The 25,449-nt window shown below is 38.8% G+C and overlaps 1 protein-coding gene across 1 annotated transcript; it reads left to right on the top strand.

Annotated features, from left to right (window-relative positions):
- Positions 1 to 1,961: 1,961 nt before the first annotated feature.
- LHFPL3 (LHFPL tetraspan subfamily member 3) lies at positions 1,962 to 24,710 on the top strand. The gene is made up of 2 exons (XM_019655106.1): positions 1,962 to 2,490; positions 24,613 to 24,710. Exons 1-2 carry the CDS (start codon positions 2,049 to 2,051, stop codon positions 24,708 to 24,710), a joined length of 540 nt encoding a protein of 179 aa, XP_019510651.1. The 5' UTR covers positions 1,962 to 2,048.
- The last annotated feature ends 739 nt before the right edge of the window (positions 24,711 to 25,449 follow it).

Genomic DNA, 25,449 nt, shown 5'->3' with positions numbered 1-25,449 from the left:
TACATATCTCATACTACTGTTTAACTCTGTCCTCTTGATTCCCAAAGTTCTGCCTAATGGACCTTGAACTCTAATACCTAAATTTCATACCTATAGGAAAAGCTGAATGTAAGATTCCAACACACTCACCCTTTTAAATTCTTTCCCAGTTTCAGCCTCTTCATTATCTTGTGTGTCCCATAGTCCTCTTTCCTCTGTCTCCCTATATGATCTCAAGTCTTCATGTTATCAGATGAGGGGATGGATGGTCTTCATCACTTAGGGTATAACCCCTTTTCCACATAAGAGCCATTTATGTAGCCACATACCTTTTGGAGCTTTCCTTCCTTCATCTCCAAACCCCCACCTCCCCAAAATGAACCATTCTAAGCTTTCTTACCCATTCCTGGTAGTTTCATATATCATCTGGTATCTCATGTCTCTCACTGCTCTAGTAAGTAGGTGGGCAGGTTGGGCATCATGGCAAGATGGTGTCAAGGAGCTTACACATGTTTTTGCATTATAATAAAATGTGCAATTAAGTGTAGACTTAGGGGTCAAATTCTAATAGAATTATCTTTTTGCTCGGAGAATTCAGTGGTCATATTTCGGAATGGTTTGTTACCAAAATCTGCTGCTGTAAGGGAGGCTGTTGGCTCCATTGTTTCAAGTTGGGGTTATGTGTTTCTTTTTATCTGAATCAGAAGGAACCAAGAAAGTAACTAATGGAAATAAGGAAATGAAATTTGAAAGATAGGGACTGTTAACAGCAATAGACTGGAAAAGGAAAACATTAAGCTAAGAAACAGCACAAAGTGCAGGTATGAAACAGCAATGCCACATGAAAATGTAAGCAATTGTGTATGGACAATTCAGGGGAAATGACTCTGAAAACAAATCTGGTTACTGGAGCTTTGGGTTGCTGGGCAGGGGGAAATACCTGGAAAATAAAGTCATCTACTGTCTTCCTCACTGTATTCTTAGCACCCAGCACAGTGCATATTTGTGTACAAAATATAACACTGGCTGAACTATCCACTGTTTTCACAGAAACTATACGTGTCTGTGACACAGTCACTTCCATGCCTCTCAGGCCATATCTATGGCAGGATTCGTGGGGAAAATGACCTGACTTAAAGGAATGTGTGGGGCTTCGACTGGCACAGTTTATCTGGCTACGTAGAGGGTGGAAAACGCGAAGAAGGAAACAGCTCATTTGAGCAGCTATGAGACCACCTTTGAAGTATGTCTTTTACATTATTGTCTGCCAGCTCCTGCCCAACTTCTGTCTCCACCTCGTCCACCCGAGGCAACGGAGGAGTTAGCCAGGGGGAGTTCTGTTGTAACAGGGAAGTCTCTTGAGGGCAGTAGTCTCCTCTCCCTTGGCGTCTCTCGCCTGCACCTGCCGCGCTGCCCCTCCAGCCTCTGCAAAGATGCGGAGGTCGAAGCACGTTGCTGTGCGGTGCTGAAATGCTCCCAGATTCCGCCTCGCGCTCCTGGTCCCTAACACCAACCGGGATCCTGGGAATACCTCTAGCATCCCTGTGGGTGTTCCCGTTCCTTCCTTAGATTTGCCTCCTCCCCAGCTCCAGGCCCGCTACTCCGGCCCATGCCCGCCACTTGAGGGGCGTCCCAGGCTCCACGCCCCGGGCCACCCGGCAGCGCGGGCCGGGCGGGGAGGGGGAGGGGCGGAAGGCGGGAAGCCGAGTCGGGGGCGCGGGAGCCGGCGCGCCACGGTGCCCCGCGCGGGATTTGTCGCTTTCAGCTGCAGCAGCTGCAGCGGCGGCGGGAAGAGGGGTGGAGGGTGGTGAGAAGGGCTGGAACTCCAGGAGAGGGGAGGGGGCGCCAGGCTGTGCCAGGAACGCCGGAGGGGTGCTCCGCGCTCCCCCGCCCTCCTTCCGGGAGCGAGGATGCAGACTCTGAAACTGGCGCTGCTGGGCTGAGGCGGAGGCAGGGGAGTTGCAGCGCGCGGCTCGGTGAGTGTGTCTCCTGAGCGCGGAGAGGCGGGGGAGGCGGAGGACGAGCCGGGGGAGGGGAGGGGGTGGCGGAGGAGGAGGAGAAGGGGGAGAATGCCCGGAGCCGCCGCCGCTGCCGCTGCCGCCGCCGCGATGCTCCCGGCTCAGGAGGCTGCGAAGCTGTACCACACCAACTATGTGCGGAACTCTCGGGCCATCGGCGTGCTGTGGGCCATCTTCACCATCTGCTTTGCCATCGTCAACGTGGTGTGCTTCATCCAGCCCTACTGGATCGGCGACGGCGTGGACACCCCGCAAGCCGGCTATTTCGGGCTCTTCCACTACTGCATCGGCAACGGCTTCTCCCGGGAGCTGACCTGCAGGGGCAGCTTCACGGACTTCTCCACGCTGCCCTCGGGCGCCTTCAAAGCCGCCTCCTTCTTCATCGGCCTCTCCATGATGCTCATCATCGCCTGCATCGTTTGCTTTACCCTCTTCTTCTTCTGCAACACGGCGACCGTGTACAAGATCTGTGCCTGGATGCAGCTCACCTCCGGTGAGTGCGCGCTCACCTCCGCGGAGGCGGGGGTACCCTGGGGCGCCCGAGCCGGAGGGGCGGGAGTGGGAGGGACCGGGCTGTGAGCGCCGCTGGGTGCCGAGCAACTTAATCCTCTCGGGCTTGGGGGGTGTGGGTGGCGCGAGCCCCGGGAGGCCGGAATCCCCGGGGTTCGCCAGCCCCACCACAAGCCTATCGTCCTGGGGATTTCGAGAACCTCCCAAGTGCGGGGACGCCACCCAGAGGGACCCGCTAAAGGCAGGGCGGTTGCTGGGCCGAGTCCGCTCAGAACTCAAGATTAGAAGAACCTGCCGCTTAGGGCGCGTGCCGAGGGACTAAACAGGGACTGACACAGCGAGGCGAAAAGCGGATTTGGAGAGGTTGTAGTTGAAGGAGAGTCAGCCTGCTCTGTCCGTCTCTGGGACTGTTTCTGTCATTGGCTCATGAGGGGGGTGTGTGTGTGTGTGTGTGTGTGTGATGGGGGTGGGGGGGTGGTGGTGGCTGGACTGGAATTGTTTCTGTCTGTCCCTGGCAGTTATACAAATTTTTATCATGCATTTGGAAATGAAAAAATCCTAATTGTTTTGGGTTACACCCTTTTAAGAAGAATGTCGCTTAGAATGTCCCTTAGCAGTTCCCTAATGTCAAGTCTTCAATTGGCTTCCATTCCATCTTTAAACAGGGAGGTCTTGCGGGAATCAAGGTCTCATTTTTGGGAAGTGGCTTTAAGGAGCTGGGCAGAGAGGAAAACCTGTTTCATTAGCATCTCTGATCACTCTTTGCCTGTTGTGATACATTGTTGCTAGCTGGAGAATAAGAAGGTATTTTTTTTCTGAGTATCAAACTTACTTTTAAACCTAGGAAGGATGGGGGTGCATTTCCTGGTGGCTTTGGAGAGTCCTGAAACTAAACTGACCCCTTTCTCTCCCTGCGGTGCAGCCCTATCCCTCTGCTAGCCGGCCGCGGTGCCCAGCCTTCTAAAGGCAAACTCCACTCTGACACTGGACACCTTCACGCGCCAGCGTTGTCTAGGTCCTTTTGCTTTTACGGATGGTCTGATGTGGGGGAATAGAGGGTGTCTCAGGCAGCCAATTTTCTCATTTGTGTTTTGTTTTATTTGGTAGTTTTCATACTTCAAAGATGTTACCTTTAAATTTTTCTAGTTACTCCTATGGTTGGGAAGGTTTTCTGGGGAGTAGGGATTTGATCCCCGAGTTTACCGGAGTGTCTTAAAGGCGCTGAGCAAGAGAGATAAGGCTCATGATTTTATATGACTCGTTTAATGTAAGAGAAGCTTGTGGGAAACTAAACTAGTATGGAAGTACTTGTTTTGTATTAAGTGTGTCTGGGCTGATTTTGATTTGTCATGAGCTGTGACGGTCCCCCATGGAGAGGCAAGTCAAGAGCACCAGTAGAGAACCCCCCCACCCCATACACCACTATTCTGAAATGTAAGAGTTCTTTGCTTTACCTTCTGTCCTTCCACTCCCAACTTCTTGGAGAACCCTCCACCACACACACTGTGTTTTTATATATAATGTAAATGCTTATGGCCATTTCAAGGGCAGACTAACTTTGAGATTTGGAATAAATTCATGCATTAAGTTGCTCTTGATATTTAACTCTGATTTGACTTTGAAGACATTGAGGATGCAGATCTTTTAGAAAAAGAATTGACCTTGCACAGCTAATTTTAATTTTTCTAAGTTAAATGACCTATTTAGACTGTTGATTTAAATTAGATTGTTTTTCAAAGGCCTGAAAGTAATTTGCAGGTGATTTATCAACACATTTCTAAATATTTTATTTTTATGAGATTTTTTTTTTACTCTAAACCTAAGTTGTTTTTTTCTTTTAAAGGAAGGAAAACTATCTTTGAGAAGGAATTACTAGCTTTGAAGTTAATACAAACTGCAACTGTTACAATGATTTTTTTACTTTCCTCTTTCTGGAATGAGCACACAAAGATCATTTAGTGAAATAGAAAATACAATGTCATGTTTTCAGAAATTTGACATAAATATACTACCCTGTTTCCTATATGTCAATGTAAAAATGATAGCCTTGTACTAAAGGAGATATAAGGACATTTACTTCATTTTTGGAGCAGTACAGATCCTTAAGTTCTAGGCATACTTTTTTAAAGCCTTTATTTACAATTTATTTGGTATTTTACTTCTAGATAAACCACAGAAAGACATAAGTTTATTTATTCATGAAGTATATTAATTAAAGAAGAATGGATTACGATGACTGGGCAATTAAGCATCAGTCGACTATATTCACAGATTTGTAAGGAATGGGGTATAGAAGATATTTCTGAAGAATGTCACATTTAATGTGTTTTGTGGGTTTTTAAGTCTCATGACACTAACAAGAAATTTAACATAATGTAAGTTACTTTTAAAGTTTAGTTTCTAACTTTAAGACTATTCTTCTTTAATGTTAAGACTTCTCATACTTGTAACTGTACCAAAGCTAATCTCAAATGTAATGTGCTACTATGCAAGATGAGACTTAATGCACCATTTGCTTGTTAGAGGCTGTTTAAGCCTCATTGAAGGTCAAATGATTAACTTGTATATTTAGTTATCTAGGCATTTTAATATAGTAATGTCATTAATTAGAACCAGGTAGAATATAAAATCCCATATGGAATGATACACTAAAATGATGAAGCAGGAGTCTCTTGTGGCAATACAACATCAAGAATTATTCTTTTTATGATTCTGAACAATGAACTAAAGAAAGTACTTAGTTTATTGGACCTGAAAATGATGTTGCTCTTCTATCTAAATGTGTAAAGCACATATAATTAATGGTGCTATTATGAGCACCTGCCCTCACTCTCCCCTCTAAATCATTATTAACCTCAGTGGAGTGAAACTACAGAATTAGGAGCTGATTTGTCACCAGTGCTGTTGGCTCTAATCCTATACTTATGGACTATACCTGATATGAAGACTGAAGACAGAAAACTAATACATAAAATAAATAATAACAGAGATGCGAAATTTCCAAACCTACAGAGAGCTTTTTGAGAAGAAAAGAGAGACTTTTTTTCTTTCTGGATTATTTAACACCGGAAGAAAAGAAGTAGGTTTGTCATTGGTCATGGATAATAAAATCATGGGTAATAAAGCTCAGATTAAAAAAAAAAATCCAGATAGGAAGGGAGTTTTGTCTCTCTGGGAACTTGATTCTCTGCTTCCCGGGTTTTGTCCTTCAAACAGTATTTCAGTCTGTTTCCAAGTCTCCAAAAGGTGTTTGTTTGACTGACTATAAGCTATATATTGAGTTGTTTTCAGAAGCCCAAGTGTTAACCATTATAGACCAAAGAAATCTTTTATTTTTTTTAATAAGCTAATGCATTGAGGCAGAAATGAACTTTTTTTTTTAAAGACACCTACAATGGGCTTCTTGGTTTAGGGCAGCAGATGAGGAGGTCCTCTCTTTTATGTGAAGAAGGGCCACCTGATCCAACTTGGATTTCCTTATTCAGGTGGGACAAGGATAGGAGAAGGGGTTTCATTCACCAGGTACCTTATCTCTTGTCTTTCTAAGTGTACCAGCCAACAAGGGCCACCAAGATGGTGAAATGAGAATCTCTAGAGGTAATCATTGCATTTTGTAGCCTACAAGACCAGCCTTCGTAATGTTATACCATCCTATCTAGTGGCCCCTTGCTCTTTTTTTTAAAATATATCTTATGAGCATTTGAGATTACAAATGTTTGTGTGTTTATTTGAATACTATCTGTCTTTTCCAAAACACTGAAAGTTCCATGAAGTCATGTCTGTTTTTCTTCATATAGCATAGAGGTCAAGATCATGGACACTAGAGTAAAAAATGCAGGTCTGAACCCTGACTCTGACACTCATTGACTGTGTGACCTGGGGACTTAATCTCTCTGCTTCAGTTGCTTACCTGCAAAGTGGGCATATAATTGTGTATATCTCAGGAGATTGGTACAAGGATTAAATGAGCTATACTGATAACAGTACCTGGCACATAGTAAACAAGCACTATTTAAGAGTTAGGTTTGGTGACTGTTCTTGTGTTATTATCATTATTGCTATACTCTGTCACGCAGTAGTGTGTCTGGCACATAGTAGGTATTCAATAAATTTTTGTTGAGTTAATGAGTAAAAAAAACAACAACAAATGAATGACTAATGGGGCAAATAAAAGGAGAAAGGAGTGACTTAAAATTTCCCACATGCCATGTTGAAAAGTGAATCCAATATACTTTGAAAGCCCTGGTGCTCATCTTTCTCATTGGTTTATGGCATTGGCAGTAATTGCACTAGAGGAACTCTTCCAAAATTCTTTGATGACAATGGTTGTGACTTGACAGCCTAATTCATGATGATCTTATTCTCATATCGAGGCTTTCTGTGATGCATAGGTAATGATCTTCATTACAACACTGGGATGGAATCAATTATACAGAGAGGGCCAAAACAATGTATACACATTTTAAGAAAGGAAAACTATATTAAAATTGTAATACTCAATGTGTACCAAAAACAAAAGATGAATACAAGTCATGTTTGACTACTGCAATTATAAGAGGCACTCAAAGTGGTTACCATCAGCATCCAGACACTTCTGATTACGGCAAACTATGGCTTGAGCAACGTTGACCAAAGTGTTCACTTATGTACCTTTTTTTGGCTCCCCTGGTATCTTAGAATTCAGCAAATTTCCCTTTACCATTTAGTTTCTCATGAAAAAAAATCACATTATTCAAAATGTAGTTTTTATGTAAGAATCAAAAGATCAGGCCTTTTTTCATAAGCGCGGGACCCATTTTCAGGTTGGATTTCCTTAAGTGCCTTCAGGAACAATTTGGACAGATGAGGATGTGACTTCTAGATTTCCCATTTCTCCTTTCTGGGCATTGTGCAGATGTGCAGAGAGCCTGGCAGGCCTGCTCAGATGGGTGGCCCTGTGTGTGTGCAGTGCTCTGATGTGGGTGCCCAGAAAAGGGGACAAGGTTGGAATTTACTCTAGTGCAGACTTGGCGTTTGGGACATTGACAGTTCTGACCATTTGACTGGTGCTGAGCAGTATGAGGAAGTGAGGTCTTGTCTCAAAGAGCTGCTAATCCATCCTGAGTTCAGTTATGGAATGACCATAAAGGGGTATTTTTCCTCTGCCAGAGCATTTCAGACACTCCCCCAGATGCAGAGGAATGAAGTGTATCCCCGGTAAGGGAAGTTCTCATTTTCTAACAACATATTTCAGTTATAAGAATTTTTTATTTACCACGCCAAACTTATAAGGAAGTGATTTGAAATGAGAATTTAGAAACTGGGTTGTTTTTTTTCCTTTTATGTAGCGTGACAAGGAATGTGACAATTGAAGAAAAGTTGGAAAATATATTAATGTGAATGTAAAACATGATTTGTATAACAGTGAGATTTTAAGTGAATATCTGTGAAAAATAACAGGCCTTATAAACCCGTAAGATATATTGTTAGGTGATTTTTTTCTTAATGCAAGGCTGTACATTTAACAGCTTTTATCCATTGTAAAAATGTTAACAAGATGCTCATATACTTCTATAAATAATAAATACATACATACATACCTATCTAACCAGAACGTGGTATCAGATACTTAACATGAAAACAGTTATTTAGTGATTGGTCTTATGTTTGGTATGAGGCTATGACCCAGTAAAGAGAATCCAGGTGGCCAGGCCAGTATATTACATTTTATCACATACCTTAGAAATCTTTCAAAGTGAGCGAAATTTGAAAATAAAAGAAAAAGAAACAGCTGTGTGTACAGTTATACTTGCAGTATATGACTCTGCACTTCTGTGTGGTGTGAGGAGATAAACTATGGGGAAAGGAGTAGACAACTTCAGAGCATACTGGTGCGAAGCAAAGACTACTTCAGGAAAACTCTAATTCTGGGCTTAAGACAGGATAACTGGGAGTGTTTTAAAGTGTAATTTCCATAACATATATGAATTTTGGGGGTCAGCACCAGCTTTAATTAATGTGAATTTTACTTATAGTAAGTCAACTGGAATTTTTATTTGCTATGAGAAAAGACCAAGGAGCTGACCTTTATTTTTAATAATAACAAGCAGGTAACGATGGAAAAAGTAAGAGTCTGGTTCATTTAGCAAATAGTAGGTAAGTTATTTGATGACTTAAACATATAGCTGGTATAAAAAGTCATTGGGGCATTAAAGAAAGAAATAGACAAAAACAACCTCTCCCAGAATCCTAAATATTTTCACATAATTGATATCATGCAGCTCTCAAATTATGGCTACGATTCTATGATGCTCCTACTGCACAGTGTCATTGTACCATTCATAGTTAAATTGTCCTAATTGTAATCTTGAGCATACTTGTCATCTATTTTCCTAAAATAACACAGAAAAATGAGTGGCTTGCAAGGGGAAGATAAATAATTTTTGATCAATCTAGTCATGAACCGTATCTAGCTTCTATTGGGCAGAATGAAAATATAAGTAAATCTTTCTGAAATAGAGCTGCTGGCATGGAATTACCAGAATGCATCTCACACGTCTGGATTCTGACATCTTCCTCAGCCTAATAAAGTCAGTTCTGTGGCAGGGTAGGGACTGTCCATATGTGCATCATAGGAGTAGAGATCCTAAATAATAGGCTGAGTGAAGTTAGTCTCATTGAATGAAATTTTGAGATTTCTGATTATCAATGAAAAGGCTAGTGGAAGAGTAGTGAAAGGTAGTGAAATGAATGATAAATAATTGTCAAATGATAAATAAATAAAAGAGGCCTTTAGCTCAGAATCAGACATGTGGAACTTAACTAATCAGGAGTGCTCTCTATATTTTGTGCCCTATTAGTAAACAGTGGCAGACAGGAGTTTGAAGAAAACTCAGCTTTAGCTTTTGTGCAGAATGCATCATAGGCCCATTTACTTAAGTATCTGGAAACTATTTAGGGAAATAGTCTGGGAGAGGAGTTCTCTGCACATTCCTTTTTTGGTTTATTGAAGATCAAGAGTGAGGCTGCAAAATCAAAACGGGAAATGTGTATCATTATTAACAGAAGGCTCAGTATTTGAAAAATAGGCAAATATATCCAGCTGTGAAGAATGACAGGGATTAGAAGAGAGACACCAAAAATAGTTGAAGTATGAATAAAAAAGACTGGAAGAAATTCAAGGTTCAATTTGATAATATCAAAAGCCTGTTGAATTTTATATAACCAATGGTTTAAAATGTATTGACACAGCACAAGCAGAGAGTAGGAATATGCATTACAGTGAAAAGCTGTGTACAAATCCCAATTACCAAGAAAGAAGATTTATCACACTACTCCCCTCCCCCATACAGGGAGTTATAGTAGATTCTAAGATCAAGGTATTCAAAGGGAACGATGATCGAACTTCTTGTATGGCAGATGTGAATATAGAGAAGGATTAAAATAAGTCAACCTAGAAAGAAAAGTCATTGTAAAATTTGATACAAAGCATTCTATAGTTTCTCTATGAAAATCTAGTTAACAGGTTGTGAAGCTAAATTGATTTGTATAATGGCTTTAATGGGGAAAGGGTACTTACAGTGGGTGTTTAGGATAAATATATTGACAGAGCATTTGGTAATGTGTAGTATAAGCCAGGTTGAATTTAAGATTCAGATGATTAATAACCAGCAATATTGTGGGTCTGTGTAATGTCAAATATTAGTTAACTGATTCTCATTTTAAACAGTTAACTGGAAAAGGTATATGAGGTGTGATCACAAAATATGGTGAATGTTTAAATAAAAAAAAATGTATTACTGTAAAAGACACATTGCCATCAATTCCTCTCAAAATACTCCCCCTCACTTCAGACACACATCCCATCATTTTTGCCACTTTTTGAGGCAGTTTTGGAAGTCTTCTTTCATGAGTGTGTTTAGTTGCGTTGTCGTGGCTCCTTGCAATGTCCTGAATCATTTTGACTTTGTTGAAGAGCCAGAAGTTGCACAGTGCCAGATCTGGTGAATAATGTGGATAAGGACACACCGTAATGTTTTTATTTGACAGAAATTGCCATATATCAGAAGCAATGTGTGACATGGAGCGTTGTCATGATGGAGGATGATTTATGGCACACTTTAAAACACATCTTGTCTCAACCGTAGCTCACACCCAACTAACTGCACTGAACAAGCTGAAACTTGCGCACACTGTTACTGAGGTTCGACGTGCCACCTCCGTCTTAAAAGATCTCTGCTTTTCCGTTGAATGGCACTCAGCGGCAGCATTCACCGTATTTTGTGATCACAGTGGAAAGGCTCCGTGTCACACATCACTTCTTGTACAGCAATTTATGTCAAAAAACATTATGGTATGTCTTCATCCACCTTATTCACCGGATCTGGCACCATGCGACTTCTGGCTCTTCCCCAAAGTCAAAATGACCATGAAAGTAAACGTTTTGAATTTATTCAGGACATCGAGGCAGCCATGACAGTGCAACTAAAGACACTCACAAAAGAGGACTTCCAGAACTGTTTCAGAAAGTGGCAAGAATGATGGGATAAGTGTATTCGAAGTGAAGAGGAGTATTTTGAGGGGGACTGATGGCAATGTGTCTTTTAATGTAATAAATTTTCTTTTTATGTAAACATTCACTATATTGTTTGATAACTCCTTGTAGTACTGACTAGTTGGCATTTTTTGAAAACCTTCACAAGGAAAGGAATGCTGTGTGCAGTGTTTTTACAAATTTGGTGACAGTTTGGTGGGTCATGATATCAATTTAGTATGTGACGATCAGCATAAAAACTTGGGTTAAAACAAAATAGAATATATGAATGCCATACAGATAATAAGGGTTTTATGAAACCTTTATTTCCTAAAACATTTACGTATGTGTGTGTGGTCTAGATTGCAATGTATAATGTATTGCTTTCTGTGGGTTGTGGTTAAAACATTTGAAAAATACTGTTCCAGAGAAAAGATGATATAGTATGAATTAGGAAAAATATTCTCTTTTTTTAGAAAATTGTGAAAGTTTTTCACCAATTTATAGATAATTTTGTACTACAGGGTAAAGTAGGTAAAATATACTTAACCTAAGCAATTTGAGACATTTTTCTTCGCTTTGCTTTTCTCACCTCTATTAATGACTTTTATTGCTAATATACCCCAATTAGATAATAGGTTGACTGAAAATAAAAATTATTTTTCCAGATGTGATTTGATTGGCCATTCATGCTATAAAAAATGACATGGTCCACTTTTGAGCAATAACCTAGCTAAGCTAACATTTAAACAAGTGTGTTTGACCCAGTGCCAAATGGGTAGACGCCTAGGCTTTTAGAAGTTGGATGGATATCAAAACTTATTTAGCAGTCTCCTGATTTTCTAGATAAAGAAATAATAGTGGTAAATACTAACTACTGAGCAACTACTATTTGCAAAAACCTTTAGTTTACTATATTTAACATTCACAACAATTCTGCAAAGTTAGTATTATAATACCCATTTTGCACATGAAGAAATTGAGGCTTAAAAATTGTTCACAGTCATGGAGCCAGTAATTAGTATGAGCTATAATCATACTCTCCCCGTGCCCTACAGCATATTACCTCAGAGTCAGAGAAATTAAGAGGCTTGCCAAAATTACACCTTGGACACTCCTCTCAGTCCCAGTGCACTACAATATTTCTACTACTTTCTTTTGCCTCCCAGCGTAATATGCATTTGTTTAGTATAAATCTTCAATATACATTTCTATCATTCTGTATCAACATGAAGGGAAGGAACTGCTATTTACAGGGAAAATAATTGTCTACATATTTACCATATTTTCCTCTCAAGCATACTTAAGTGTGACGAGGTGTTCCTCATCCCATTCTTTTCGTTTCCCTAACCTAGAGCCTCGGTGGTTCTTTGCCCACATGACCCCTTTAGTTATACCTCTGATCCTATAGCTATCAATCTTAGACTGTGAATCCTACAGGACAAGGGAAATGTCAGCATTACTGGCTCTGTGTCATCCATCCTGCCCTGCATCATATATGGAAACCTTAATAGATGTGCTTATTGATGGTGGTGGTGATGAAAGTGGTGATGGTGGAAAGGATCGCTGAGTCACAGACACAGTTCCAGAGAGGATAATAGACTTGGCAGCTTCTGGAGGCATCAGGGTGGGGAAGTGGTCGCAAGGTTTGCATCTTGATTTGGCCACTTATTGGCTGGATGACTTTGGGCAAGTCATCTAAGTACTTTTGACTTTTCATATTCGTGATGTTATTTTTCGAAGGTTTATATAATTGTATTCCAGATACATACAAGGAGATTGCAAATTATGGGCATTAAAATATATCATCTGCTAACCAAGTGTTGCTGAGCATTTACCAACAAAGTAAATTTTAGGAAAATCATCAAAGATAGGGCAAACTTAAAGCAGAAAGCAAATAGTATACAATCCTAGACAGACAGATTAGATTTCCTCAATATAATGACCTTAAATAAAAGTACCTATTTTCTATCAATATATTCTCAGGATTATTGAATTAATCCATGTAAAGCACTTAAAAGTAGACCTAGCATGTGGTAAGCACTCAATAAATGTTAGCTATGATTACTGTTGTTGTTATCACTGCTATTATCATCAAAGAGAGCAGGACTGGAGGAGTGATTAGTATTCAGAAATTTAGTAGACAGCAAGATTGAACTCACAAAGCACAACTTAAAGAACGACAATTTCATTTCACAATGTGTATATGCAGACCTTCCTTGTGCTGAGGATCAAGAAAGAAAATGGTTATGAAATCCTTTCAGAAACTGTAGTGTTATATAAATGCTATTGTAATTCCTATAATGGGTATTGTATGGTACTAACACATACCATATTAGGTTAAGGGTTTAATTTTGTGTTAACAGGGTTGAGCTCTTCCATTTTATTTGCCTAGACTAATGACTCAAAGTAACAAGAATGTATTTTGGAGATAATTTTGAACTGTTTAATAATTTCAACTGAAGAAACTTGAAAAAGGAAGCCATGTTATAAAGGCAACATGGACCAATCTTTTGCTTATGTTAAGACCTAAACACTTAGGAATTCTTATTAAGTTCTCCCAAGTGATAGAGAAATAATCAAATTATTTCTTCTTCATAGTTATCAAAAACAAAATGGAATATTCTCGATTTCTAATAATATCATGTAACAACAGGAACATATCTGAAGCCACATTTTTTTTTCTATTTTAAAGGTAGATGTAATGTTTTGAAAACTTCTTCTCAATATTGTATCTGAATATTTTTCTTCATAAGCAAAGAAAGTAGTGATTGAAGATTTTCCGATTTATGTTCAAATGAAGATTATGTTGCTCAGTTTTTCATTAACATGTTAATGCCTTGTATTTCTTTAGCTTTTCTAAAGAAGGTTAAAAAGACAAACCCCAACATTGTTTCTTATTAATATTTTCATTTCAGGTTTAAAGTCATGAGCTTATTATAAAATGAGAATATTGGTTTGTAATAATTACATCTATGACTACCACCCAAAGCACTGGATTGAATAATGAACAAATTATCATGTTATTGATATCCCGTTTATGGTGAATATCCAGAGTTGCTGTTGACAAGAGAACTTATTAACTAAGCATGCTTGAGAGGTGCTGTTGGAGAGATGTTGGTAAAGAGATGCTTCTAGAGATGCTGGTGAGCACTGCTGGACAGTCTCCCACCTGCATCCTGGAATTCACAGTGAATAGCTCTGCTCTTAAAGACCTCTCAGTCTCCAGGAAAGGGCTTTCCAGCAAGAGTACTAGGTTGGGGAAATGGACCAGGATGTGCCAGATCTAGTTCACTTTACTGAGGACCCCTCCGTTGACTGCAGGATGGGCTCTAGAGGGAGCTCCAGCCCTGTCATCTTGTGCTTCTCAGAACTTTGCCTCTTATAAGGTCAGGTCCAAAGTCATTTTTCTCCTATACTACTTGTAAGATAACATTTTAAAGGATGGAGGAAGGAGAATAAAATGTGAAGGTTGAAAAACACTGAGAAAAGTGACTCATTCAGAATACGTGTAGTAGGAGGAAAGTTCCTTTTACCTACAAGGGAAAAGCCAACTCCTCCTGGACTTTCCTGCAGCCCATTGCCTTGAAATCAATTTTTAAAAACTAGTCTCTATAACTTATCTGACCTTCTGGAAGCTTTTGTGACTCTCCAGTGGCCTACTTTTTTAAAGGACTTATTGGCACTGTCATCCATCAGAACATTTTGGCTGTTGTTTTTAGGCTGGAGATGGACACTTGGGGGGTAACTTGGACATCACTGGAGAATTAGCAGGTTCCTGGGGAATTTGAAAGAAGTTGAGGGATTCAAAACAACTGAATTCTAAACAGCTGTTTGATCTTGGTCGTCATGAACTATGCAGAGATGTTTGCATCTCTGTAGTATCCCAAGCATGTTTTGCAAATGAAAAAAGTAGAGTTGGAAATTCCATTTCTTGGGAAACTTTAGGGACTTTTCAGAATTCAAAAATAATTTATGTAACTCAGACTATGGGCCCCAGCCATATACAAATAATGCTTTTCAGAATCAGAATGAAAATCTAGGTGCCTAATTTAATTACTAGCTACATAGTCCAGTCTCCATTTCTTTAAAAACAACAGTAGAAAAAGAAAAGGGATGAACGTCTGCTTTCTCCCGTAGCTATTGCAATCAGACACAGTTGTTCACTCTCATATAGGTTTCTCCACTAGAAGCCACTCAAAAAACACACAAATTCTGTTGTTTTTAAAAAATGGGACCCGAGCTCAATCTGATGTTTACCTCTTTGGGAAGCTGAAGTGCTGAAAGTTCTTTAGAGGAAAACTTTCAAAAAGCACACTTTCCTGCTCAACATCAAGGCTTTTATTTCATCTCACAGTCAAAAACATTATTTTAAATCCTCACCCTAATTCCTCCTCATTAGTCCCAATGTCCTACCCTGGTCCCAGTACCCACTACAGTGTCTGACCCTGAACAAGCAGAGCAGAAAATCTGAAACGACTTATCCTACAGTTCAATATAGCACCTTGGTGTTGCTGTGGGACCTTTTAGAGTGTGGGTACCAACTCAATGTGTGTAGAACAAAGGGGAAAGTTCTGTAATCAATGTGAGCTCATTTGACAAAGGCTGTTCCCTTCCTATGTGTACTATTAAAGAATTGATTTTGTTTAAAACAAAAGTGTCTGGAAAAACAACCTAATGATTGTGAAAGGTGGTCCCTAATTGCCAAAGCTTTAATTGTGATAGATTTATTCAGGTAATAGGATGAGTCTCATATAGAATTCTTCCTCTCTAATCTCATGGTGACATGAGTAGTTCATATGGAATTTATTCCCAAACATATTAAATTATTATCTAAGTTTAGTGTAGAAATATGACTTATATGAAGGCAAGCTTGAACTTGTACAATGAAAGAGAAGGTGATTTAAATTTCTATTGTAGTTATAATGTTATTTAGCCTAGCCATCATTCTGGTTTTGTTTTAATATTTGCAAAATGAATCATTGTTTTAGTTCATCTGCAAACATATTATGAATACTATATTTTACATTTGCATATGTACACATGTGTGCATGTGTGTGTGTGTGTGTATGTATGTATGGTTTGAAGAATAATAGTAAAATGATCATTTATGTGTCTGCCACCCACTTTCCTGATTATATCCACCCAGAGGTAGCCACTTTCCTGAGTTTTGTGTTATTAGCCTGCATTCCTTATAATACTAATGTACATATACATGTAATGTACATAGTATACATACAATATAATGTGTACTAATGTACATATCCCTGAGTAACATATTGTTTAATTTTTGTCTTTCTGTTTTTATAGGAAAATTTTTAAATACTTCATCATTTAGTATGACATGGGATAGATTTTTTTTTTGCAAATATTACAAGGTTAAGGAAGTTCTTTTATATTCCTACATTGATACGTTTTTAGATAGTGAATATATGTTGAATTTTATTGAATATATTTTATTTATCTGTTGAGATGATCAAATGACTTTTCTGAAATAATATACTATATTGATGAGATGAATTATAATACTGGGTTTTCTAATGTTGAAATAACCATGCATTTTAAAAACAATACCACTTTGCTATATTTGTTAATACCACTTTGCTCACATTGTGAGTCTCAGTCTCTAATATTCAATTAATATTTTTAAAAGTTTTTCATGAATAAGGTTGGTGTTTATTTTTTCTTTTGTCATACTATCTTTATGTAGTTTAGGTGTCAGGATTATGTAAGAATCATAAAGGTAGTTAAGAAGCCTCTCCCTTTTTCAGTGTTTTGAATTTGTGCACTATTGGAATAATATGTCCCTTGAATGTTTAAGCTATTGATTACATTTCTTTAATAGTTGTATAATCATTTAGATTTTTTAATTTCATCTTGAGTCAATTTGTAAAGGTATATTTTTCTAAGAATTTGTTTATTTCATCTACATTTTCTAACTCATCAGCATATAACTGTTCATACTATACTCTTACAATCATATAAGAGTTGTTTGTTGATGTTGTCTCATTTTCTTTAGATCAATTTTGCCAAAAAGTTTTCAGATTTATTAGTCTTTTTAAAAGAGCTAACTTTAGGGCTGGCCGAGTGGTGCAATGGTTAAGAACTGTTTGGGACACCAGAGGGCCCCTGGTTCGGATCCCACATATGAGGGCCAGTGACACTGCCCTCTACAGTTAAGATGCTGAACAACAGCTCAACCTGGAGCTGGGCTGCCATGAGTCGTCGCCGGCGGCGTAGGCTGGGGGAAAAAAAAAAAAAAAAGAGCTAACTTTATCTTCATTGTTCGTCTCCTTTACCTTCTGTTCTATAGCGTTAAATTTTGCTTTTATTTTTTATTTCCTTTCTTCTATTTTGTTTGGGTTTATTCTCTTGTTCTTTCTTTAATTTCTTAGTTTGGTACCAAACTCATGAATTTTTAGCTGTTGCAAACTTAGGGAGAAAACTGCTTCTCTAGAGTGAGACTAAAGAGATCATCATTAAAAGTTTTGATCAGGAATTACATGCAGCTATCTCAAGGGTAACCTAAAAGAAAAAAAATAGATGTTCATGAAAGAAAGCTCAAGTCACTTGTTAAAATATTTACAAATATTCTAGTGGCATGGTTTATACGAATTCGGTATATTTAATATTGAATGTATATTCAATATAATTAATATTTAATATTCTGTTTTTCTTACATGAAGTAATTATAATAAGTGCTTTTGGAAAGTTACATTTAGGTGCTCACAAATGCCTTCTCATTTATTCTAGCAAGTGCTACTGTAATAATATCATTTTTTATGTGTATCATGATCTGAAAAAGATGAGTGGAAACTCAAACACTAGCAATCAGTTGGTGCCACCAAGGTCAGTATCAGCTTTAGTGCTCAACTGCTTCTTTGGACTCTTGCTTTGTCTTTTTTTTTTTTTTTACCTCTAAGGATTTCTCTTACTATCACCTCAGACATGCATGTTTAAAAATGTTCTGAATATTTATGCAGCATTTTGAGGTGTTCTATTTGAGAGGGTTTTTGGGTCATATGGTCTGCCATATTTCCCCAAATGTAAATTTCATGGATAATATTCAGTTGACTTAATTCTATGGCTACATAAACTCTAAACTTCAAAGTCCCATGTCACCAATTTATGCCATTGCTAAAAGAGGGACAGGATCAGAGAAACGTGGATTGGTGCATGCAAGCTAGTTATAATTTCTGAACCTATTACTCAAAACTCATGAATCTCCCACAGTGAGTTAGTGTCATATTTTTCTAAGATGCACTACTTGTATATATTAGGAGCAAAGGAGTGAAAGTCTCTACTTCCAATAGCATATGCATGTAATGCAGTAAGTAGATTTCTCTTAGTTTTAATATAAAAATACTGAATAAAATCACAGAAATACTATAATTGGTTTCTTAGTCTTTCTTTTTTTCATTCATTCATTCATTTATTATTCCTTATTGCATGCCTATTACATGCATTAGAGAAGATAGGAAGGCTAAAACACTTTCTAATATTAGGGATATCTTCATGATTTGTTTTCTCCTTAGGTTTGGAAAGAATTTTGTATTACTAAGAAGAAAAGTGTGGAGGCAGCTGTATCATACTAGATAAGTGCATAAGCTCTGAAAGCAGAACATCTGGGTTTGTGTGGTAGCTGCTCATTTTACAAGGTCATTGTTTGACCTTGGGCCAGTCGTTTAGCATATCTATGCCTTAGTTTCATCATCTATAAAAGGAGAATAAATATAGTACCTATCTCATGTCTGGAACACAGAAAACACTCATAAATGATAAGTATTAGCATCAACATCATCATCATCGTCAATAGTCTAGAAAGGCAGCTCCAGAAGGAACAAAAAGAAATAAGGACCTAGTACATTGCTGTTCTATAAAAACCCCATATCACTTCAAAATTTTATTTCTCTTTTATTCTAGAAAAGATATGTACATTTTTGGGCTGTCAGTTCATTGCTACTCCATTTTTTTTTTTGTTGGGTGAGGCTCTTTCCATTCTAGGTTTTTGTGGGGATTTGATGATAGTGAGAGAAGGACAGAGGTTGTGGAACTTCGCTCGAGTGGGTGTCCCTTTGGCCCTCTCTTTGGGTTAGAGATTGGGGATCTTTAGAATGATATCATTAGGGCTCAGACAAAAAGCATAGTAGTTAGCAATTGTAGCTCCTCTTGACCCTCTTACTGGAAGCTTCCTAAGGACAGAGATCACCATTGTACATTTAGTGCCTAGAAGGCTTCTTGTAAGTTTGCCTTATCTTGCAATGTACTAAACTGATACCACAACTCAAAGCTTATTCTAGTAATCAGTATAAAGACAATTTCTCAGCTCTTTTTAGAGAAGGGGTAAACATAGTGATTTTCCCACAGAATCAATGCAACGGGGTATCTTACCATTTCTGTATGATTTAAGCTTTACTTAAGAAAACAGGTTCTATATTGATTTCAAGTTTCAAAATGATGAGCCGTGAACCAAACCTTATTATGCTTTAATATTTGTGAATATGAATATGAAACGACATAGTCTAAATGGCTCACGTAGATCAAAGAAATTTGACACTGAAAAATAGATGTTTTGTTAAAATCAGATATGTGAGTTCTATGGTTTATAATTTTTGACCTTACCGCAAAGAATACAAATGTTATAGAACCAAGTAAATACTAACATATTTGAATATAAACCTTGTTTACAAACAGATTATTTTCCAAAAGAAATGCTTTTAGTTCTCAGCCTTTAGGGTAACAACTATAAAATCTGAGAGTAGAGCAAGGTGGGAAGTTGTAGAGGACAAAAGAAAAGACAAAAAGAGAGAGCGGTATAGTTCAAGGAGCGAAACAGATGGGACTGACATGTGACAGAGCAGCAGTAATCTTGTGAGTTCCCACTATTCCTGCTCCATTTACGGATGTTTATATAATGCTTGCAAGAGGAGAACTGACCAGGGAAAGTCTAATCAGAGAGCCAAAACCCCATTTGTTCCTCTTCCTCCCCCTCCTTCGCCTTCTTCCTTGCAAATTTGGCTTGACGTTCAAATTCTCTGGGAAGGAGAACAGCATGGAGTTTGTAAATGAAAAAAAAAAGTCCTATGTAGGTAGGGAAAGAACATTTTATTTGGAAGCTAACAAAAAGACAATACAAAATAAAAAATAATTAATTCCAGCCTCCTTCAAAATACAATCACAGCAGTCTGCTGCTTCTCAGGGCAATAATAAAGCGGTGTCATAAGATATATTGCATAATCATTTTTTTTCTTACAAAATAATTGTTTTACCTTTTTCACTGTTGTGAGTTTTTTAAAAACATAAACCCTTAGGTACAGAAAAATATGTAGAATCTTGAGTACAGTTGTAAAGTAGATAAGAAAGCTAGAGAACAGTGTTGGGAAACAAATTACTCTCTATGGTAAACCCCAGACATACAAGGGAGCCCTTTCATGATATTGCTGTTTCATTGTTCACAAGGTTTCTTTAAGAAGACGTTCCTTGTCTTTGATTTTAAAATGACTTTGTAATGTCTGGCTGTTATGGCAACTGCTATTTTATTAAAGGGTAACCTAGTAAAAAAATTATCAACTTGTTGGCATGCTATTCTAGATTTCCTTTATAATTACTCTATTTTCTGACTTATCACATATTTGATATAATGTTACATTTTGGAAATGCTTATATTTTCCTGTATTTATTTACATATTAGATTAATACTTATGTTATGCCTGAATGAGGATTCCGTGTTATTGCAAAGCCAGCTCTTTTGCCCACAGTAGTACTGGGAGCTCACTGTGGACCAGGCGCTGTTCTACTGCTCTCCATAGGACCTCACTTAATTCTCATACAATCGTTGTGTGCTACTTCTTCTTCTTCTTCTGGTTACCGTTTCACTGATGAGGAAATGGAGGCACAGAGAGATTAAGACATGTTGCCAGGATCATACAGCTGGAACTGTGCTATCCAGTACAGTAGCCTCTAGCTACATGCGACTACTTAAATTTAAGTTAAATGGCATTACAAATTTAGCTCCTCAGTCACACTAGCCACACTTCAAGGGCTCAATAGGTCCATGTGCCTAGTGGCTGCTCTGCTTGACAGTGTAGAACAGAACGTCTCTGTCGTTGCAAAATGTTCTGTTGGATGGTGCTGTTGAGGAAGCAATGAAGCTAGGCCGGAACCCAAGTGGTGTGGTTCCAGGGTCCATATTCATAACTACTCCACTGAACTGTCTTATTTTCCCCCTTCCATTAACAATAAAAGGACTGGTACTGAGAGCCTATGAGTTGATGTTAACCTGAAGGCTAAAGGACAAGACTAATGACTAACGCTTGAATGGGAGAGCCATTCATTCATTCCACACATCTTTATTGAGCATCTGCAGTGATAGGTACTATTGCAGATGCTGTTGATACAGCTATGAACCAAACAGATGGATTCTCTGACCTCACAGAACTTACATTATGCAGGGGCAGACAGACACAAACACATAATTAAATAGATAACATATCAGGTGGTGATAAGTGCTGTGCAGGTAGCACAGCAGAGTAAGGATGATGATCGGCAGTGCTGATGAAAAGTGTCTCTGATAAGACACCATTTAAGAAGAGACCTGCAGGGAGGACGCACAGAGACATGAGAGGAGCGAAGCCAGACAAGTGGGAACAGCAGTGCAGAGGCTCTGAGGCAGAGATGTGTGAGTTCAGTTCACATGTTCAGTGCCACACAAAATGGCATCTCTTCCCAGTTGTCATATCTCATCTATTCAGCCTTCCTTACCCTTGGTATGATGTCCCCTTTCCTTCCCAGTTCCTATACATCTTCCCTTGAGTCGTTAGAGCCCATTGCATTTCTCTCACAAATATTAACATTGTAGTGTTCAGACTTTGGAACACAAAGCAAATCTTAGGACCCTTCCATGATTAACCTTGTCTGAAAGGAATTACAGGATCATATGTGTTTGAAAAGTCTGCTTTTCATGGCCTTCTTCCCCCAATAAGTAGAGAATAGCCTACTAGATCAGAAGTTATTCTATTTAAAGCCAGGCTGATAAAATTCTTTTTAGAAGAAAATTAAGATGAAAAGCAACTAAATCATGGTTTAAAATTTTACATTAGGACTCTAGAAACAGTCTTATGAATTTAATTTTTAATGGTTAATAGTTGCAACAAGCATAAAAATTGAATGCCTAGTCTTTGAGTAAATTAAAAAATGTCAAGATAGCAACTACATTGACACCCCATAGGGATACACTCAACTTCTCTTTTGTGAAGCATCAGGAAAGATTTGACTCATAAGGCAATCCCTAGAAATTTCTGTGCACCCTCCATATCTGACTATGGCACTGTTCTTCCCTTGGTGTCTGTGTTTTATAAGTTCAAGTCTATGCTTTCCTTTTCTCTGTTAAAATCTAGCACAACTGGATCACTACTCACTTCTTGTGATTGTGAGAACAAATGACTAAATGTAAAGTATGGCGTCTGTGTTTATACTCCAAGCATTTTATATATAAAATACTTTTACATGTGAAGTTTTTAGAATATGAGTACATAAGAACTCCGTAAATGTTACCTGTTGTCATTATTGTTCCCAGCACTCTACTCCCTTTCTCTGCTTCACTTAAGCAGGCCTTGCCTCAAACCTCAAAGCATCCTACCCTTCCTTGCTGCAGCCCACATATATTTGCCAGTCCCACTCCTGTATCCTGGACAGCTCACACATAGTGCATGTCTCCTTTGGTGAGCACCACTTCCCATCCTGATCCCACTAATCTACCCTTAAATTTGGAGTTTCTGTACCCTGAAAACCCTTTAAAATTTTGTACTAGATACTGTTGAGATTTTATGTCTTCACGACAGCATTTTATAATCTGAAAGGAAGGCCTCAAGGCAGAGGATAATCAGCCTGATTGTCCAGGGATACAGCTTTCCTCATCCTTTTCCCTCAGTGGAGGGCGGATCATGTGGGCCCACCTCTAGTCTCTAGCCAGGAGCCTGGGTCCAGTGGGTGTGGGTGGCATCCAGGAAGAACCAGCTACTCGCTCCTGGATAATCTTCCAGTAACAGTTGGGATTCCCCAACCCCATTTAAAAACAGTCTAGAAAAGCTTAAGGGTTGGCAGCCGAGAGGGAGTGAGTCTCCAACTGCACTGGGCAGGTGCCTGATTTCAGTGGGAAGCCTGTGAGGGCTACTCGGAAAGGCTATTTTCCCTCTGCAGCTCTGGATGCCTCGCAGAGGCTCTGAAGGGCTTGGAATTTACTGATCTCTGTTTACAATGTATTTGTGAGGAAGCACTGAAAGCTCTGACAAGTTCATGAAACCAGGCATTTTGCCCATTTTATGTGTGTGTGTGTATACGTACGTACATACATACATACATACATACATGCTTGCATACATACACTGGGGTGCCAAAAAATGTACACAAGTGGACACTTTGGTCAGCATTTCTCAAGCAGTAGTTCGCTATAATCAAAAGTGTCTCTACGCTAAGAATGGTAACCACTTTGAGCACCTCTTGTAATTGCAGAAGTCAAAGGTGACTTTTATTAATCTTTTGTTATCTGTATATATTGAGTATTACAATTTTAATACAGTTTTCCTTTCTTAAAATGTATACATTTTTTGGCACCCTCTGTATATACATCACACTGTGGGCCACTCTGAGGAAGTGTAAGATGTTTAGCAGTAGCCAATGTTGGAGGAATTCACAATTTAGAACTGGGCTTATAGGCAACTGCACTGAGGAAGAGTAAAATAGGGTGTGCTATGCTGCATGTTAGGTGAGACTAAACGAGGAATGTAATGCAATGTATGGTGGGATCACCCTTTTTTTCAAAACTTCTCAACATCTGTCATTGAATCACATTAGTCTTTTTTATTTGTTTCCCCAGGCTTTAGTTTGGGTCTGTGTTCCTGCTAGATGCAGTGATAAATTATTCATTTGTATGTAAATAAAGATAGCAGATTCCGGATGGCAAAAGTGTTTGCAGAGTGAGAGTAATTCCTAGAAGATCAAGGATAACCTTTATAACTACCTACAGTCAGCATTATGGCACCTTATTTTCTTCATCGATGTCCAATTAACCTGGAGTTAAATAGGCTGTGAGCGTCCATGCCTGATAGAGCGGGAAGGGTGTGCTTCAAGCAGGTGAGCGGAACCTGCATAAACTCCAAGGGAGAATCGATTCCGTTGAAGGAACCTTGGGATGTACTATGCTGTGCTGGATGCTTTACTATCCTTAACTGTCCTTCAAGGTAGATGTTGTTATCTGCTGACGATGGAGCTGAAGCTCAGTGATGTTATGTGACTTGTCCAGAGCCACCATGGAAAGTGGGAAAAGCAAGGCTTGATTCTTGGTCTCTCTCTTCTGTTACATATCTTTTCTAGTTAGTTCCTTTTCCCTCATTTCCCACTCTCATTGCCTTCCGTGCCCACTGGCAAACCATTATAACAAGGCCGATGTGTATCCTTTTGTTTGTATGGATTCTTGGAAAAAAATAACCTCTCGTTCAAGTTCCTGTATTTTTTGGTTTCAGTAAATGGTATTCTGCTCTAGATTTCTTTCTCTTTTGTGGCCTATTTATTTATTTAAAACATTTTTTCATGCAGCACTAGGCGTGGAAGATCCATCGTGTGGCTGTATGTGCTTCTGGTCCACTGTTGCTGCACAGTCCTCAGAGCAGTACCCGCCACGTTTCATCTGGTGACAGACACCCAGGTTGCCTCTAGCTCCCCACCGTGCTGAATAACCCTGCAGTGAACATCTTGTTCACAGCCTGGGATGGCCCTGTGTGGGATTGTTTGGGAACTGCTGAACCATAGGGCACACCTACACGGACTTTGACTGTATTGGGTCAGTTCTCTGTCCAGGCTGGCTGCTGCAGTCTGCATGCCAACCAGCAGTGCAGGAGCACCCCGGTATCCTCCCATCCCCACTGACGCATCCAGTTTTCTTATTTTCCTAAGTTTCTAATTTTGGTCAGTCTGTATGTCTAAAGTGATATCTCATTGTTTTAGTTTGCATTTCTCTAAACTTTAAATGTTCTTAAAAAAATCATCTCTTCATATTTTCATCAGCTTGTTTACTGAACATTTTCTGCTGCTATACTGTGTTCCATTTCGGGGGATGAAGGTCATGGTCAGGGTCCTGCTCATCTCTCTAGACCAGCACTGTCCATTCAACATGTAAAGCAAACCACATATGTAATTTCAAATTTTCTGGTAGCCACATTAAAAAAGGTAAAAAGAGACAGGTGAAATTAATTTCAATAATACATCTTATTTAACTCAGTAGATATATAGTATTACCATTTCCATATGTAATTGATAAAACAATTATTAATAAGATGCTTTATATATTATTTTTCATAATAAGTCTTCAAAATCCCATATGTATTTAATAATGAAAGCACATCTCAATTTGGATGCTAAATTTTTCATGATTAA

The sequence above is a fragment of the Hipposideros armiger genome, unplaced genomic scaffold (assembly GCF_001890085.2).
Source record: "Hipposideros armiger isolate ML-2016 unplaced genomic scaffold, ASM189008v1 scaffold_236, whole genome shotgun sequence".
NCBI classification, from domain to species: domain Eukaryota; kingdom Metazoa; phylum Chordata; class Mammalia; order Chiroptera; family Hipposideridae; genus Hipposideros; species Hipposideros armiger.
The sequence above is the reverse complement of the archived record's forward strand: the minus strand, read 5'-3'. Positions and strand labels throughout refer to the sequence as shown.